The sequence below is a fragment of the Vidua chalybeata genome, chromosome Z (assembly GCF_026979565.1).
Source record: "Vidua chalybeata isolate OUT-0048 chromosome Z, bVidCha1 merged haplotype, whole genome shotgun sequence".
NCBI classification, from domain to species: Eukaryota; Metazoa; Chordata; class Aves; order Passeriformes; family Viduidae; genus Vidua; species Vidua chalybeata.
Genome location: NC_071570.1, coordinates 38,118,867 through 38,137,907, shown reverse-complemented (window position 1 = coordinate 38,137,907; position 19,041 = coordinate 38,118,867). Strand labels below are relative to the sequence as shown.

The 19,041-nt window shown below is 39.6% G+C and overlaps 1 protein-coding gene across 1 annotated transcript in view; it reads left to right on the top strand.

Moving 5' to 3' along the window:
• OSMR (oncostatin M receptor) overlaps positions 1-19,007 on the top strand; it is a 31,203-nt gene extending 12,196 nt beyond the window's left edge. Inside the window, exons 8-21 of the mRNA XM_053932416.1 lie at positions 1,332-1,604; positions 2,196-2,322; positions 3,605-3,762; positions 5,741-5,877; positions 7,180-7,333; positions 7,868-7,944; positions 8,356-8,578; positions 9,146-9,328; positions 10,507-10,608; positions 11,030-11,209; positions 12,848-13,012; positions 14,457-14,535; positions 14,818-14,890; positions 15,884-19,007. Coding sequence (XP_053788391.1) covers positions 1,332-1,604; positions 2,196-2,322; positions 3,605-3,762; positions 5,741-5,877; positions 7,180-7,333; positions 7,868-7,944; positions 8,356-8,578; positions 9,146-9,328; positions 10,507-10,608; positions 11,030-11,209; positions 12,848-13,012; positions 14,457-14,535; positions 14,818-14,890; positions 15,884-16,324 — 2,372 coding nt within the window. The 3' untranslated portion in view covers positions 16,325-19,007. The remainder of the gene's footprint in view (positions 1-1,331; positions 1,605-2,195; positions 2,323-3,604; positions 3,763-5,740; positions 5,878-7,179; positions 7,334-7,867; positions 7,945-8,355; positions 8,579-9,145; positions 9,329-10,506; positions 10,609-11,029; positions 11,210-12,847; positions 13,013-14,456; positions 14,536-14,817; positions 14,891-15,883) is intronic.
• Positions 19,008-19,041: the final 34 nt, after the last annotated feature.

Here is a 19,041-nt window from a genome sequence, read left to right as displayed (position 1 = left end):
TCAGACATTGCTATAATTTGCAGACTATCTCCCTAGTCAAAAGTTTTAGAGGTTTTTTTTTCACTCACACATCAAAACAATGTAGTGCAGATGAAGTGACATGGGATCTTGGATAGGCACATCCCTGGCCCAGACTCAGGGAAAGGAGGGGAAGCACAGAGCTAGGGGCTACATGATCTGATGAATGTGTGGTTTTTGTCTGGGATTCATAGCTTGAATTGGTATTACAGAAGCAGAGAGAAAGGAGCAAGTTAGCTCCTTATTTCACTTGGAAGGAATGTCTTCTGAATTATATGACAATAAACAGAGAGTGAACCAATAATGTAATTAACGACATCACAAAATTTGTTTTTTTGGGTTACCATATCTTACTAGAGCAGTTTGGTTTCCAGAGAATCTTGTTTAAACAAAATATGTAACTACTTTAGAAAACATGACTGTAGTGATTTTATAATGAAACACTCATTTGGAGCAGCAAGGGCTTTTAGATATTGGAGGCATCATGTCTCCAGCAGAAGAGGCATCACAGGTGTTCATACTTGTATTGTGGCACTCATCTGTTGTTCTATAATGGGCAGTAAGATGCAAGACTCTTTTTTGTCCCACAATCTCCTCAGTCTTGGAGATCTTATTTTTTCAATTACAAGTGGATGCAGCACAAAAATACTTTCTTGGTCACAAACTGATCCCACATTACAGACCTGATTTAGAGCTCTCTCAAAGATAGTAAATCCACATGTCATCAGGTTTTTGGATCAGATTCTTGAGAGTAGATTTTACCCATGCAAGATATGTAAAAGGCTGTGAGTCACTTAAATTCCACTAACTTTCCCATCCAGGAAGCAGTCCAACATAGAAAGCTATGGGAGTCTCATTCCAAGGGATTATCCCCTTGATCTGATTCAGTCAATGTTGACTTCTGTTAGCTGAGCTCTGCATGATCATAATGTTTTTGTAGCCCCCTGCTACAAGTCTTCAAGAGCAGGTGTTTTGGATATAAGCAACAGTCTGTGCATAGGAGCAGGAGGGGTTCCTTTGTAAAGAGAATTCTTGACACTTTTGTTTTCCTCTAAGTGAAAGGCAATAAAACAGATTACGTCTCTTAGGTAGTTTGTTGGACTACATTACATGTTTATGAGTTTAAGAGAAAGGTATTATTGCATGTGAAATTAATCTCTGTATTCAGACGAATACTAAATAAAAGTCTATGAATGGATAATATAACATTAGCAATTTCTTGTGTAAATGCTTAGTTTTGTGTTCTGGCTGAATGCTGCTGCCTTGAGCAGATTTTGAATTTACTTATTTATTTATTTATTTTTAATTTGCAGGCCTGGACACTTCAAATATAAGTGGACCACAAATCTTTCCAAAAGAAAAAATTTTAGCAGAAGGCTCTAATATCACTCTTTGCTGCATAGGAGGGAAAGGTCAAACCATTAAGGAATTCACTGTATTCCCAAGTGTTGATGTTTTCAAGCACACAAACAGTCAAGTCAGATTTCTCACTGTGGAAAATCTGTCACATGACAAAGGGTCTAACATTCATGTCTACTGTTATGATGAGGATAAACGGTCACATGAAGCAGCTTTCTTTGTGGGTAGTAAGTGAATACATTGTTACAGTTTTATTTTCCTCTTGTTATTAACTCAAGAGTGACTGTAGAAAAAATGGATGGGGGAAAAAAGCTTGCTGTAAGTCATCATGCTCTTGTCATGTCTGGCTGAACTCCATCTGACTTGAGATTTGTAAATTTATATAGAGAAAACAGGAAAGAATAACATTAAATTAATTGACCCTATGACAGGTGGTTGATTCATAAATATACCCACCCATTTAGGAGTTCAGCTCCCTTGTCTGTGTGCATGTGGTAAAAACACAGCAGTCTCCTTTTCAAAGGCCAATAGCAATTTTTAAAGATAGAAAAGAGTACAGACTGAATAAATGAATGGATGCGTATTAAAAAAAGATAATGGAGTATAAAAGTGTTTGATTGCTATTGACTCATGGTATTATCCTGACTATCTCTGCAGAGGGGCCATTGAATAACTGTAATTTCAATAATAGCATCTATAATAAACCAGACTTTGTACTTATCCATTATTTCTAGCTTGTTAATGTATTAAAAAGGTTGATGAGCTTTGCCTTGACTGCCATGGTGTTGTTGTTTTTTTTGGTTATTTTGTCTGATAAGAACCGCCTGACACACCTAAAGATTTTTCCTGCCAAACTCAAGACATGAAAAGAGTAACATGTACTTGGAGAGAAGAAGAGACCTATCTCTATGGAAAGAATTCACCACGCTATACCTTGTCTAAAACGTAAGTCTCATTGTTATTTTAACTCTGATCTGTCAGATCAGAGTTAGTCACCGTCTTTCCTTCTTTCTCAGTCCTTTCTCAGTCACTGTCTTTCCTTCTTTCCCTTAGAATCTGTGGATTTGTCCATGTAATTAGGTGCTTACCTTTTTCCACCTCACTGATCACTTATTTAACAAAGCTTGAGTAGTGCTGAACTGTTCTGAATCAGACTAGCTATAACAAAGTTGGCAGTCCTTTAGATCAAGTTCTGCCTGATAAAGCTTATTCTAACCATTCTTTTGAGTTAGTATGTTTGGATATTTTTCTGTAGATATGAAGACACCCTGAAATCAGGATGCAGATAACCTAAAAGTATAACATTATTATTGGGCAGCACACACAACAGATAACTAGGATCTGATCAGCTGGTAGGCTGAGTATTAGTGTGCTCATGATCATCCATTGGCACTAATGCTGACTCAAACTTAGCACTCTGCCTGATTAACGTCTCTAGTTATTTTCCTTTAGGATTTTAGAGCTTTACATGTTGATGTTACCCTTCTTGAGTCTTTGAGCCACTGACAATCCTATCTCCTATGTCCTTTTTGTGTCTATAATTTCTGTAGTTTCAGCTGACTTCTTTACTTAAAAACAAACAAACAAACAAACAAACATCTGCAGACTTTCTCATAGCTTTTTTAGTAGTCTGAGTCAAGGCAACACAGCTGTGGGATATCAGACCTTGCATGTGGAGAGGGGTTTTACAACAAGGTCTGCAGAGAAAGGGAAACTCATAAAATGGGATAGATGCCTCAAAGTCACAACAAACTTTCATCAAAAGATCTCAGCAGAAAACAGGCTAGCATTGCACATACCTTCCTGGTCTCCACATCATTCACTTCCATTAAGATACTGGGATGCTGATTTAAAAATGGAAGATTAAAAGATGCACTTCAAGGTGCACTTGAAATTACAACTTTATTTAAAAGCTTAATGGTAAACATGTAAACTACTTAAGTCTTGGCAAACAAGTCACTGGTTTAGGAAGTTTGTAAAAGCAATGTAGCCGTATCTTAAAAAAACAAACCTGGATTTCAGAGGAAGCTTTTTTTTAAGAGTATTTGTATTCATCATACTTCAGGCTAAGGAAAAGAAGTGGATGGCTTCTTATACAAGGCCCCTCAGCCTTATATTTTATGATGCTGGATTCTAGTTGGACGTCAGAAACTTCCAAGATCTATGTTGATTGTGTATTATGGACAACTCTCTTTGCCCTGCTCCTACCTCTCACTTTCTTTGATAGGTCATCCCAGAAAATGGCTCTGTGCAAAGCAAGTTGTTCTAAGCAGTGCTCATGCTCTTGGAATATAGGCCAGCAGTGGATCTGGAATGTCACAGTGACTGTGGAAAACCCACTGGGAAAGAAAACTGCCACAGATGTTTTTGATGTAAATCACAGAAGTAAGGGCTTTTTCTATACCTTTTTTCAGCTCCTCCTGAGCTTGATACTTCTGTGCCCTGGTTTGAAGTATGGAAGTCCTTGATTTTTATCTTCCCAGTTTAATTACTTATGTCTCCCTGTGCTAGAGTTACCTGCTCTCTATTCAGTTTCACCTTTGGGAAGTTGTATGAACAGTAGTAAACAGCTTTACTCCAAATGTCAGATTTGGTTATTAGAATTACCCCTTAATGTTTTGAAATCTGCTGCTTTGCTGAAGCTGGTTAATGGAAGAGAAAGCAAAATGATACAAGGATATAAAATGGGGCGTTTAAGCAAAATATCTGTGTAGGTTACTTGGGAATTGGTATGATACAAGATGTGATACATATGTAGGAGCTATTGCTGGGAAAGAAGTCATGGTGCTAATCTGCTTTTGGTCCTAATATGGGACAGTAACCTCCACTGTGCTACTGTAAGAGAAGAAGAGTAGTTCATCAGTGACAAAAGGCAGGTTATTCTCTACATATCTAATGGCTGTGGTTCCTTGTTCCCTAGTAGTTGTGTCCATTATCTCAGTGTGCCCTGGGTCCCCTAAGCTTCTTCCTACTCTTGCCTCAAAACAACTGGGTGTTTCTTCAGTCTCCAGCAGTGTTTCCAGTTCTCCTTGAGTCCTCTTCAGTGTTCCCCACTGAACAGGTGGTTGCCCAGCCTGTTTGAAGAAGCAGGAGGCAACATGTGCTTTGTGCAGCTCAGAAGCTGACAGGACAATGGCCTAGGAGGCTCTTGGTGTAACTGCTGCACCCTGGCACTGCTTCCTTCCTCAGAGGCATTGCTGACAGTTTTGCAAGCCACACTTTTTTATATTAAGAAACTTATGTTAAATGTCTGTGTTAGATTTGTCTCGGAGAGGCATGAGAATTCTAAAATTTGATTATCTGATTGTTTGGAAGTGGAAGAAACAGGTCAAGAAAGTGGAGGAATAAACTGACAGGTATGTAGGGAGACAACACAATGTCATAAACTCAGTTTTCATGGGAAGTCAGGCTAGAAAAGTTTACATTCAATGTGATAAGTACATTAAAATTTACTACAATATTATTTTTCCAGTCCTAGTGATAGTTGCAAGTTAAAGAAATTATGTACAATATGTGTGATGACTTAAGCTTTTAAATAGTGATTCCTCTAAAATCCTTCATGTTTTCTCTGATCCTGCAAATATTTACATTAGGATTTTCCTTACTTAAAGGATGACAGTAAGTAAAGGAAAATGCAAATCCATTGTTTCCAATTCTGAATGTGCTAGTTTGGACCTTCTATATCAAATACAAACTCTTTTGAGTGTGAAAGTCCGTGAAATTGTATTTCATGGAGTAGTGTAATTCAGTCATGTGACGTTTTAGGATAAATGGCCTAGGGTATAAGCATTACCCCTCACCTGCATTGCCATGCCCTCACATTGCATTGATTCCTCACTATTATACTGATAATGTGGGAGGGTTTGAGATTTACTTCACTTGCTGAATACTCTTACACAGCACTAAAGAATCTCTGAAATCTTTTGGAAGAAGTAGCCTTGTCACTGTTTACTGAAGGATGACTACTGACAGGAGTCAATGTTAGAGTTGTGAATAAAGTTTTTGTCAAAGAGGTCCAATTCTGGGGTGTAGAAATCTGTCGAATGTTAACCATATTACATCAGGAGCTTCTGCCAGGCCCTGAATTAGAGAATTTTAATGGTTTGCAATGAATGTTTCTCTTCCTTTTGTCCATGATGTTTTAAAACATTTCTAAGTCAGCACAAGGGGATTTTTAAACCTTGTGTAACATTTACTACATTTACATTATGAAATGATGTTTTAAAATTTACATGTGTTTCTTCTAGATTAGGAGAAAAATCTGTATTTTTTATTTGCTTTTACTACTCAGCTAAAATATCTTAATATTCTATTGCATGTATTTTATGTTTTGCAAGAGCTAACTCAGATTTTCCATTGGCAGTGTATCCCACTGCACCTTTCCAGGTTTGGGAAGATTGCACAGATACAGAAATGACATTACACTGGAATTATGAAAACAATGAAATTGATCTCTTTTGTCAGACTGAAGTGCTCCAACCTGATGGCAAAGTAGAACTGGTATGAAACCTGATTTTCCTAAACAAAAATATAGTGAGGATCTCTCTGATTTGATTAAAAAGTAATTCCCCAGCAATACAAATACACTGTAAGTCTTGTGAGCTTGTTGATGTGTCTGTTTCTGGATTTGTTTGCTTCCCAAGCTCTACACTGATTATGCAGTCCATGTGGGCAGCCACTGTTTGCTCTAATTCACACTCCAAGTACTGCCTGTACCCTGGCAGAAGTACGTGGTATGACTGGTCTGACTATGTCACTTAGTGCTTTGCTGAATGGGTTCTGAGATTTGTTGAAGTTAGTGGAAACACTGAAGGGCCTAATAATGGTTAAGTTGTATAATATATTATATATATATATATTAGGTACTGGTAATCTTGATTTGTTTTTGCTGCTCATGCCATTTCACACTCAACAGAGCAGTGTTGAAGGTTTCTTTTTTATCAGTCAAAGCTTTTTCTGTATGTTATTGATTGTAGTTGATGGTAGAGAGTCTGGTTTCTAGTGATGGAATCCCAGAACAGTTTTTCTTCCCTCCTCTTCAATCTCTTTGAAGAATATTTTACTAGATTCCTTACTTTTTTCCACCTCTTCCACAAATGGTGAGCTTGATGGACTCTTTGCCCATTTACTGTCACCTCTCTGTAGCTCTTGACTTAGAAGGCAGCTTGCCTCTAACATATTGAAAAGGCACAGTGCAGATCACAGTCAAAAAGGCAGTGCAGATCACAGTCAAGCTGCGTTCTGTCTTTATTGTGGCTTAGGATTGTAGCTGTCAGATCAAGTGACGACTGCAGTTGGCCATTGCAGGAGACAGTTTTGAGAAGAGGCTTAAAAGCATGCTGGCTTTCTAATTCTTACCAGAACTCACTCTGTCTCTTAGGAGAGAGTGAGGTAAAGGCTGGGAAAAAAACACAGAAATAGAAGGTGGCTGTAGATTGCTCTGCATAGATCTGGAACAACATCCTACTTTTATATGAGGTAATAGCCCAAGACTCTTGTGAGGGCAAGATTTCAGTAAAGTCCCTCCTGGATGTAAAAAGCACTCATGTGGAGGGTTCTGAGTAACTCAGACAGTTACACACAGGTGGTTTCCAGCCCTCTTTTTGAATCTCCCACTGTTTTGATCTTGTGCATTATTTGCTTTTTTTTTTTTTTTTTTGATTGTTGTTTCATGACTATTTTTCCCAAGTGATGCTTAACTGACCCTTGCAGGGTCTAGAGGAAGAGCTATTTTCTCAGAGAAGAGCACCTTGCTGAGGACACTGTTCTGAGCTGTGCCTGTTGTGTCTCTGTGTTTTGCAGCACAACAGCTCCATTGCGGACTCAAGGCGCATCACAGTGCGTGGGCTGCAGCCGTACTCAGAGTACACGGCCAGGGTGCGCTGCGGAGCGGCCAAACACTTCTGGAGGTGGAGTGAGTGGAGCCAGCCCCTGACCACCAGAACAAAGGAAGGAAGTATGTCCAACCTGTTGAGGAGCAAATTTTGAGGGATGTTCCTTGCTTGCCACCTTTGCTGTTTGTTGTTAGTCTTTCCTTGTGTAGCTAAAGCAGAGGCCTGTTGCATGCATGAAAGAAACACACTAAGCAAACTTCAGGAAGATGACTTCTTAAATAATTGTCAGCCTGCCTGCTAGTCTCAAACATTCCCAGCTGTGCAGGCAGTGGGAAATCCAGTTGACTGGGAAGATGGACAGACTGAGTTACAGTGCCCCACCTCCAGTGAGGCCTGGAGGAATGGTGCAGAGGTGGGAACAAGAGTCTGGTGACTGCAAGCAAAGATTTTCTAGGGAAATTAAACAGACTTTAATTCAGAAAAAGGAACAAAGGGAAAATTATGTTAAAGGATAATGCTTGGGCAAGACCTGGGAGTGATGGGGAAAAGGAGGTGTTGTGAGTGGAATATCTTCAAATGGGAGGAAGCAGTTAAACTACCTATCCTTTCCACACCCAGATCATTCTCATTTTATTGTTTTGCTGTATTTGTTGCAGCTCCATCAGGAAAACTGGACATATGGAGAGAAATTACACCAGTTCTCAGGGGACGAAATGTGACCTTGTTCTGGAAGGTGAGACATCCCTACAGAAATAAAAACAAAGCTCTTCATAAAGGGGTTGGAAATTTCTCCCATGATTTGTGTGCAGCTGATAGCAATCCAGTATGAAAATGTCTTTTACAAATCTAAAACAGATTGTATATAAAATATCTTAGAACACATGTAGCTATGATGGTGTGCTGTCCTGGAATTTCACACATACAATTCTGTTTTTCTAAGTATTATAACAAGACAGATCCCATTACCAAGAATTCTGCATTTCCATTTCGACCAGTATGTATGAATATATGGAAACAAGTGTTTATATTCTTACAGAAATAACACATCCTGTTGGTTATTTAAAATTCTGAGTGATCCTCTCATATTTTTTTCAGCAAAATTTACTAAGTTATTGTTCTCTTCTTCCAAAACTTTTTTCCTCAGCAAACACCAAGTTTTCAAGCAAATGGAAAAATTATTTCATATGAAGTAACCTTGGAAAAAATAGAAGATGGCTCCCAGCCTGAAAGCATCTCCTTTTCTTCAATCTACAATAGCACAAGGATTTTCATTGATAGCCATTCCTACAGAATCAGTATTGTGGCAAAGAACAATGTTAATTTTTCACTTCCTTCAGTATTGATCATCTCTAGAGCTACAGATAACAGTAGGAGTATTTTCAGTTATATTACTAGAGTTTTGTTTCTACCCATTTTGAGTGAAGACATAATTTATCATCTTTGGCAACAAATTAACCTTACCTCTTAACTCACACCACTGATGTATGAAAATTACGACTGTATTTTTTCCTACAGGGTGGCAGCTGTGTGTTTATTAAGCTTAAGTGCAGAGAGCAAAATACATTTAGCCTAAAACTAGGGCCTCAGACCTGCAGTAGGTGCCTTGATGGTCCTGCCAGTGCCACTGTGATTAGCCTCTTGTGACTCTCTGACTCTAGGTTGCTGCAGCTGATTTTTTTTTGGTGAATATGTAGTAACAATTGCTGGATGGTTTCTGAGCTGTCAGCTTTCAGCATGTGAAAGACCCCATATGTCATTTAGTGAAGGAGTGCAACCCCATATGTCATTTAGTGAAGGAGTGCAACTCTTATATTGTTTTCAACTGGTTTATTGTTGTTTTCAAGTGGTTAGTATAGGAGCGGTATTGTATTCATTTATGACTCTGAAGTGTCATGCAGGACAATAATAAGAGATTCTATTTTGTTCATTCCTAGGCACTGAAGAGCTTAAGGAAGGACAGGTTAATGGTACAGATGATGGCATTTTTATCTCCTGGGAGCCCAGAAGTATATATGACAGTTACATTATTGATTGGTGTAACTTTCCCAGGTTGCAGCCTTGTGATTTGCAGTGGAAGAGATTTGGACCCAACACTTCCAGTACTGTGATCAGCTCAGGTGAAAGCTAAACAAATATTCTTTCTGACTGTGCAGCAGTTCTTCAAGCTGTGGGTATTAATTGAATTTAGGAAACAATTTTTTTTTTTAGTATTTTGAATATTGAATTCTGTGCTGTGCAGGTGTAATTCTTTAAAGGCATGTGACATCAAGTTTTTCCTACCAAAGTAATTAGACACACAAGTTTACTAGCACCATTAAGCCTTGGAAGGCAGCATACTATATTAGAGAAGTCAAGACAGTATTTTAGACAAAACCTCTTCTGAGTGGCTTATAGCAGCATCTTGAAGGAGGATGGTGAGGTTAATGAAGAAGTTAAAATAATTTAGCAAGAGAAATGCAGAAGGGCACTCTATCCTATCTGTAACATGGATCAGAAGTTTAGACTCAGGCAATTAAACCCATGGTGTAGTGAGAGGTTTGGTGCTGTCAGTGTGCCGCAAATGATGTGTCTCAGCACCAGTCCTTGCTTAGGATCAGTTGTGTGTTTTTTATCCTGTTTGTGGCCAGCAGACCTAAGTCCTTTCTGTCTGTGTGAAAGTTGCTCTGATATGCTTTCACAGCTGCAAGAATTTAGCTTTCCTAGTGTCTCTCAAGCTGAGAGCTCATTTTGGAATGAAATTCGTTTGAACAAAATTTGATTGAATACACATAAATTTGCAATAAAGGAGCTGCACCTCAATTCTCACAAATGTATGGAAACCTGCACATAATGAAGGGGACTGTGGTAACACATGGGAAGAGTATTGTCAAATTCTTCAGTGGTTTGCACTTGCTTAATGTGAATGGGAGTGGATGTCTGTGAGGATAACAAGGAATCTTGATATCTGGATATGTGTTTGCATCAAATATCCCAAAACACAAGCTTTGCCTCTGCCAGAAACATAAATTAAATTGTCTTTCTTTCTGGTGCACTTGGAGCCTATTGTTCAATCACCTTGAATACTGTACGGGGAAAAAAAATATATATATAAACCTTTCTCCCAGTTCTCTCTTTCAGACAGAATAAATCTGTTTAATTCACATAATGCACACCAAGAATTGGCTTGCCCTCTGTCTCCTTCAGTTGCATCAATAGCACTCAGAGAAGGTGTCTAATAGGTTATTGACCTCGGTAGGAGGCAATTAAATAAAAGTAACATTGGAAGACAAACCATAGCTTATTTTCCATTTTCTAGCTGCTTTTGTTCCGGGGGTGAGATACAAATTCCGCATCTATGGCTCTGTTGCTAATAGAGCATCCTTACTGGAAAAGAAGATTGGTTATCTTCGGGAGCTGCGTAAGTTGGCAACATATTTGGGGTTTGTCCATTTGCTAAATTGATCTGTCACAAATGGAATAATTGCCTCCTCCTACAGCTAGATAAAATTGGGAGTTTTTGTGTTCTTTCTGTACCTTTAGTGAGGCATTTAAATGTTCTGTGTCAACATACAGGCCCTACTTGGAGGATATTTGGCTAGTGGAGTGACCAGGTAGAGTCCATGTTTATTAGGAGAGCTAAACAAAGCTGTGATTATCAGTTATTGCTGATAATGTGGATGCTGTGAAGCTGACGGTTTCTGTAGAAAACTTTGTTCAGCTTTTAAATACAAGAAAGATATAAACTTAAACACCACATGGGAGTGTGGATTTTTCAAATGATAAGAGGAAACAGTCTTGAAGAATAATTGCAAGTTTAACTTCAATTTCCTTTCTTCCAGCTCCTTTTCTTGACCCTATTGTGAGAAAAGTTGACCTGACTTACAATTCAGTAACACTGTCTTGGGATTCTTATCTCACAAATGAGTCAGAGCCTGGTTTTGTAAGAGGCTACCATGTTTATGTATCACCTATACAAGGGAACTGCAATTTGAAAGGATCAAAAAAGCACATTCTTTCAGGTAACTGAGCTCTCTGCTACAGAAGGTTGTGTCATTGATACAGGTGGAAGACTTGTTGGTATTGCAGCATCTTACAAAGTTCACATTAGGCAGTCTGGCTGGCTCATTCAGCCTTCTCTAGAATTCAACACCTGTTGCTTTTGGTTCCTCTCTGTGCTTGAGGTGCTGATAGGCAGAAGTGATTCCTGGCTTTATAGTGATTTACAGCCCACATCCTGTTGTCCATGACTCCTTTTTTAGCTCCAGAAAAGACTTTGGTACTATAGGAGGAGTTCTGCCTCTTGTGATGTGAGTTCTGGATGAATGTTGAAAAACATCTGTTTGTGGTCTACTTGGATAGAAGTCATAGGCATGTTAGTCTTATTAGGATTTGGGGTATTTTAGGAACACATGGGATATAATTTATTTCCTTCAGAATTGGAGCACTGTATAAATTCCCCATGTAAATTCTTTTTTAGTGAAAATATTTATGTGCATACTCTGCAGTGGAGTTCCTTCAGCAGACCTGAGCTGTGAAGTGGCACAAAGCCACAAATTTATCTCAGACCTTTCTGTTCCACATGTAGAACTGCTCCAGATGACTTTGCTCCATTATAATTTTCAGATGTTTCCAACACATTAAAAGAATATATTTAAATTTTTTTTCCATGCCTCTTCTGCTTGGGTCATGTCCTGTGTTCTGCTGATTAGACTAGTGCTATGATGAAAAGTATAGTTTGAACTGAGGGAGGCTTATGTAGAAGTTCTTGTCATATAAGTACCATTATTCTGTAAGTAGTCCCCGTTACACTTTAAAAAGTTTAATTCAGAGATTTTCTGCTTCACTGCTTCTGCTAGCAGACAAGGGGTGTGATTGAAAACAGCAGAAATAAGCTAACCCATTTCTCCCTGGGGTTTGGGAGTTGCACAGTAGAGAGGCAAAAGAGCTAATTTTTCAGGCAGAGGTTTCTTGCTTTTGATTATCTTCAAAGAAATTGACATAAGATTAAGGGCTAAAGGATTCTGGTAAAAAAAAGAAATGGCAAAACTCAAATCATTCTGGTACAATGCTTGAGGAAAAAGAAAATAAATAAGGTTCAGTCTTTGACAACAAATTGTTAGGTGTCTGCCAGAGGAGAGCAATGCTGTGGCCAGTCCAGTTAGAAGGGATGTGAGTCCAGCCCAGTGGCAGTGAGTCAGAATGCATCATCCTTCCTGGAAGAAAGCATACAAATTACAAAGAAGGCAGATTGCAAATGTTTTGTTATTTCAGTTGACTGGTTTTGTAATGTTTTGTACAACTTATTGCAACCTTTCAGTACCTAACAGGGGGCTTATAAAAAAGACGGAGAGAGACTTCTTACCAGGGCTTGTACTGATAGGACAAGTGGTAGTGGTTTTAAACTGAAAGAGTATAGGTTTAGATTAGCTATTAGGAGAAGATTTACTGTGAGGGTAGTGAGGCTCTGGAACAGGTTGCCCAGAGAAGCTGTGGATGTCTGGAAGTGTTCAAGGCCAGGCTGGATGGGGCTGAGTAACCTGGTCTAGTGGAAGGTGTCCCTGTCCATGGAAGGGGAGATGGAATTAGGTGATCCTTAGTGTCCTTTCTAACCCAGAACATTCTGTGATCCAGTGATTCTATCTGATCTTTTCTTTTAGATGAATCAGAGCTATGTAAATACACAATTGAAAACCCAGAAGAAAAGAGATACACCGTGAAACACCTGATACCAAACACAAAATACAAATTAGTGGTTAAAGCATTTACAGGTGGAGGAGAGACTCCCATTGTTAACTTCAGATACATAGATACACCATATAATTGTGAGTACTGGCTGTGAATAATATCCCCTAGCAGAAGGATGGGATGATTTAGAATATTATAATAATCTTCCTTTCTTAAGGGAAAACATTTAATTCAGTGAAATATTCACTTAAGAAGGAATCCAACTGAGAAATTATATGAGCATACCAGCATGGCATTTTGATGCTTTTAAGTAGAAAGGATTTTTTCTAAATTTTAGAATGAGCCTAATTTACATCTTTATTTAAGTATTATATCCAATATATGCACATTTGCATGTGTAGTGAGTCCTTTTTGTTCGAACTCACTGAAGAATTGTATTTAGATTTAGCTGGTTTTCTAATATAGGAAAACTTACAGACTTGTGTGCAAACAGGGAATTCCTGTATGGACTCTTGAACTTCTAATGTTGATTCTTAATCTCATCAGTCTTTAAAACTGTTGCCAAGTTCACTCCTTCATAAATCAGTACAGAAGGGTTGTTGGCATGGGCACAGTAGTTTGCTAACTGGGTATATTTGATCACCAAAGCAGAAGAGGAAATCACTTGCCCATAACTTTTTCCCTTGAAAATACCAGTCAGCATGGTTGTGAAACTTAGGATCCAAACTAGAGACGCCTGGTTTTGAAAAACATTTTGGGGCTGGAGATGAAGGGAATTGATGGGAAAGGTCTGACCTTCATGGTACCCTCACAAGCGCTGTTCTGCTTCTAACACACAAGTTCCAGCTCCCATCAGCCAGCCAGATGTTTGTACAGCCAAGCAGAGAATAAAAGAAAATCTTAATTAACCCTAAGGAGATACAAGAGAATGTAACGTGTGTCCGTTCCGTCCTGTGGTTTGTGGTAGGGATACACAAACTCTCTGGCACAGGGAGGAGAGCACTGGACAAGGCAGGAGGAGGGCGGGCGCTAACTAGTGCTCCCCTCAGCCCACCTACAGCCTCAGCTGTTTGTGGACAGCATAGCCCAAGGCTGTCTTCCAGCTGGAAGGAAATACTGAGATCCCTGTATCAGCATAAATCCTGGGAAACTTGAACACTTGTGTAGTGTTTTTCTTGCTATAGTCAGTCCAAAATGGAAGTACAGATGTTGTTCATGTCTCATGGTAAAAATCTGTCTTCTCTGCAGGTCTGAGAGAAAACCTTAAACAATATTTAAGTGAGGTTATCATTGCCTTACTTTCGAAAATTACAGCTAAGGTGCCAATAGGAGGGCAAATAAAAAGCAATCTAGTCATATTTCCACTCTGATAAAGGGAATCAAGGTCTAAATGCTTACAGAGGTATCTCAGAAATTCCAGCCAAGCTACCTTGCAACCATGGACCGCACAGTTTTATTGCTGGATTAGTGGCAGGTATCCCATGCAGTCTTGATGTTATTTTTGCCCCAGAAACTCAAGCTATATTGACTTTAATATGTGAGAAGTTAAAACCAAAATTTTAAAGTATTTTTCTCCCACAGCAAACATGCTGTACTTTGTATTCCTGCTAGTGATAGTTCCAACCCTAGTAGCAGCTATATGCCACTGGAAGATGAAGTGGTAAGTTGTAATGCATGTTTCTGTTGTAGACAGAGAATATTACTAATCTAATTCACAAATCACTGCTGCAGCTTGTTGCTTCCAGCCCCTTGCAAGGCCTCATTCATTTCTTCCTTTGGCTGTCTGATTGTGAGGATGTTTTAAGTACTTGGCTTGTAGCATTTCTGAGACACTGGTCATCTGCTGCTATGCTTGGACTCTTCTGTGGGTGGCTTCTGCTAGTAGAGTGTACTTTGATAAGAGAACAAAAATGTCATTTGTCATTTTGTCTCTCATTTCCAGGGTGAAGGAGTGCTGCTGTCCTGTAATACCTAGTCCTAACAAGAGCAAAGTGCTGTCATTCAAAGAGTTTAAGGTAATATCACTGAAAATCTAGTTTTCAATTTGTCCATTCTTTGCTTAGTAGCTTTAAAAAAACGTACTATTCTTGTGTTGACTGCATTTAAAAATTAACTTCTTGTCAGTTTTTGTGTTGACTACTTTTAATCATTATATACAAATTAACACAGTTTACTATTACCATTTGGTGGAAAACTCTTCTTTTGACATTCATGTGACTCTGCAATGACCAGCTTATATTGCAATGACTAGCTTATATTGCAGTCTATACTGCAAATAGAAAATGCACAACTGGAGAATAAATGAAATCTTTTGACCAGCAGGTCATTCCTCCACTGTTACTGTTCAAACCCCTGCACTGTCTGAACTCAGCAGCCCAGAGGATACTGGACTTCCCTGCAGCCCAGGAGTTGTGTCTGCCCCAATGCCCGCGGGTGGACACTGCAGGGCTGTGCACCTGCTGGCCCTGGGAGGATGCAGGGGGTTCTGCCAGGCACTGCCAGGTTTGACTGGGAGAACAGAATTGGCAAAAGGCCGTCAGCTTCTTCTGTAGCCCCTTCGAACTGGGACTTGCTGCTTCTGTGCTGTGTGCAGGGGGCTCCAAAGCCTTTGCCATGGCACAGGTGGAGCTGCTGGTGTTCACTGAACAGCAGCACGAGAGCAAGGAGTGAAGTATACCTATTCCAGTTGCTTCTGCCTCAAACTGAAACAGTACACATCAAAAACCTGGCTAAGTCTTTAGAGTAGAGGGACATAGTTCCTTCCTCAAATATGGTCATTGTGAGTTTGCTTAAAAAATATTTCTAAATAAATAGTCTGATAAATTTCACATAAAATACAGCTTCCATTGAACGTCCTCTATGTAGATTTTCCTTCAAATTCAATTTGAAAAGTGCAAACTAAAAAAAACTGTGTAGGAATATTAGAATTCCTTAAAGTAATCACTCTCTTTTTTCTACTCTGGGCTTCTTTCATTGAGTAGTTTTTTTCTTTAATGATTCTCTTGCAGATTGATTCTGAGAAAGTGCTGAAGATAAATGACTGCCTTCCTGACGTGCTAGCCATGGACAGTAATGTTGAAGCTCATAAATTGCATCCTGTTACCTGGAGCCCATTATCTTCAACACCAACTGAAGATAAGATTGATGGTCACAATTCTTCCTGGATTTACCCTAGTGAAAATGTAGCAAGGGACTTTCCACCCATTCCTACACCTCAAACTCATACTTGTTTTGAGAATTTTGCTTATTCTTCTCCACTTGAGGCTGAATCTGATCCCTACCAAATACCGGAGACACTGGAAGCAGGCAAGACAAATCAGGCAGTGGTGCTGTACCAGCCACAATGCTACATAGATATTTTTCATGAGGACACAGCCTCAACAGAGAGAAAGAACAGTCTGAAATACATCTCACAAACAGATGCATGCTGGCTGGGGGGGAGGCTTTGATGTTCTGTCCTCCAGTGAGTCAATTCAGTGTTTGGCTACACACTATAAGTAAGAATTTCTAAAGCCACAACTTCTTCTGATTAGGGTTCTCACAAGCCCAGATGCCTGACTTCATTAATAACAGCAAAGCTGTTGTTTCTGGACTAGTTTCGAGTACTGATTTACACAGGAATTACGTGTGTTATGGTTCCATTACAACTTACGGGCATTAGATGAGATTTATAGGCTGGTTTGTGGCTTGTGTTCTGTGTACTCTGGCCACTCCAGCCAGTGGGTACTGTGCTGCTGGGCATGCAGCATTACCTGGTCATTTTGGGGGCTGGGTTGTATTTTCTCTTTCTCCAACAATGTAAGAAATCATTGTAGAAATGTTATCTGCACACAGTGTGGCTCATTCCTAGAAGATTTGAAGGAACTTTTACTTACCCAGGAGTGCTGCCCAGAGCACCCAAATCCATTGATCAACCTTCTACTTCACCTGTGTCCTAACTACACTTGATGTGTGAAAGAGCACAGAAAACAGATTTTTAGAGGGATTTTTTATTTTTACCCTGCTTCCATATTTTTTAATTGGGGCTTCTCACACTTCTGCTTTCTCTGCCTAAAGACCCTTTAAAATTGTCTTAACTGTACATTGAAGAGATGTAGGGAGTTAGGTGGAAAGGAGTTAATTTTCCAGAAGGATAGAGCTGGTACCACATGGCATGGTCTCTCTGCTGGTGCACGTGACCTGAACTTTTGGCATTGACCCCTGTACTTCCATAGCAAGCCCCAGCCAACCAACCAACCAGACAGGCTGGTAGGAAGCACAGGTGTCTGAATCCCATTTGTCAAGGACACCATATTCAGCCTGCATACATCTAGATCTCCCAACACTACTTTTGCATGTGTTAAAAAAACAAAAAAAAAATATTTATTATAACACTCGGAATCGTTACAGTAGACAGCAGTGAATTTGGCCTTTCATTTTGATTTCAGGAAATGGTACATTTGTAATGAAGCAGCACAGTTGGAATTGTAGCTGAAAGTCTTATCCGATTTACTTCAGTGCACAAGGAACCCTTTGGTTTTACCTCCTTAGGCTGTTTAGAATCTGTCACAGAGAGATGGTTTCAACTTAACACAGCATTAGCAGTTCTCAAAGGTGAAACAAATGAAGAGTGTCTGACAATTTGATATTCAGCTTGTTTGCTAAAATGCAGTTACTTCCCTTCCCTGTGTTTAACTAGGCTAATCACACTCCTAGAAACCAAGCAGCTGCAGACAAAGTGAGTTCTGATACTGAACCACATCTAATTTTTACACTGTTGCTTACAGATACTGTTGTCACAAGCTGTGTTGCAACAGGAAAACCAGTAAGACCTTGCACAGCCTGTGGGCTGAGACAAGCACTGCCTGTAAACAGAGGGAGAAGTCTTCAGCCAGGAAAAGGGGAGGTACAAAGATACACAGAGATGGGCAGATGTGGTTGGAGGCATTCAGTCCACACCATGCCATGTCCATCTGTGTGCTGTGCACAGGTGCAGGTGGCTCACAGACTTGAGAAGTAGAGAAGAGTTTGCAGCATGGTCCTTCCTTTCAGCCTCCAGCCAGCCGAGTAAGGAAACATGGCCGGGCACATTCTGCTGAAGGGCAAGAGAACAGGGAGGGTAAGGGAGAAGGCTGATTTGACAGATACATCCCAGAGAAACTTCCTCCCTTTATCTTAGCCTCTTTGAGTAACAATGCATGTGAAAGCTTGATAACACAGTATCTTTACAGCTTGGAACATTTGCTTCTCCAGAATGCTTCATCACATTGCATGTACTTGAGTAGCTTAAAAGCTTTACTACTAGAAAAAAGGCCAATAAACATAAGGGAGCTGCTTTGTCAAAACCAATACAAAACTTCTGAGCTGTACATTTCAGAAAAAGGTGTATTTATTCTAAAATGTTGAAAAGGTATCCTAAATCAAGAACTAAGGAATTCAGATCTAGACATCAGTCAAAGAAATCAGAGTACTGTACAAAGCATTTTGAATTTTGACATTGCTGCAGTTCCTTCTGCCAAGGGGACAGCTGCAACCTGGCACAACTCCCAGCTTTGAAAAAGCTGCTGTCTCTGAGGCCTGGCTACAGCAATCCCACCCAGGAAGTGAATGAAGGGGTTTGTGGGTTCAGCCAGTTGTACCTTCTGATGGTGGGATAAGACATATGGGCCTGGCCATTCCCAGGGAGATCCTCCTGGTCTGATGGCATTCCATTATATGGACTCAGTGACATACTTGACCACATTCGAGATCACTGGGTGATGGAAGGAGAAGTCAGCTCCTCTTTACCTATAAAACCTTCTGTTTCCTGGCTCCAATGGGTGGTGCTTTGTGAAACCTGTGCATAAAAAGCACAAAAGTGGAGGATTCCAGGAAGGATAATGCCTCTGTGCCAGTCAAAGGGCACAGTCGGGGCACCAGAACTGAAGATTAGAGAAGTATTTTGGCATATGTGGAGGTGTATAATTTTTATATATTAAAACATCCATTTGGCATTAATGGTTGAACGAGTTCAAAACTGTAATCCTCCTTTTTTTTTTGTTCATAATGAAACTGTCACAGCTGTTGTTGAAATGGTAATACTTAAACCATCACATAATTAAACATCATTCTCATAATTATTTTTAAAATAAAAATGGTGTGTGAACTATTAAAGAGTCTCTGTAGCTTATCAAGCATCAATGTAATT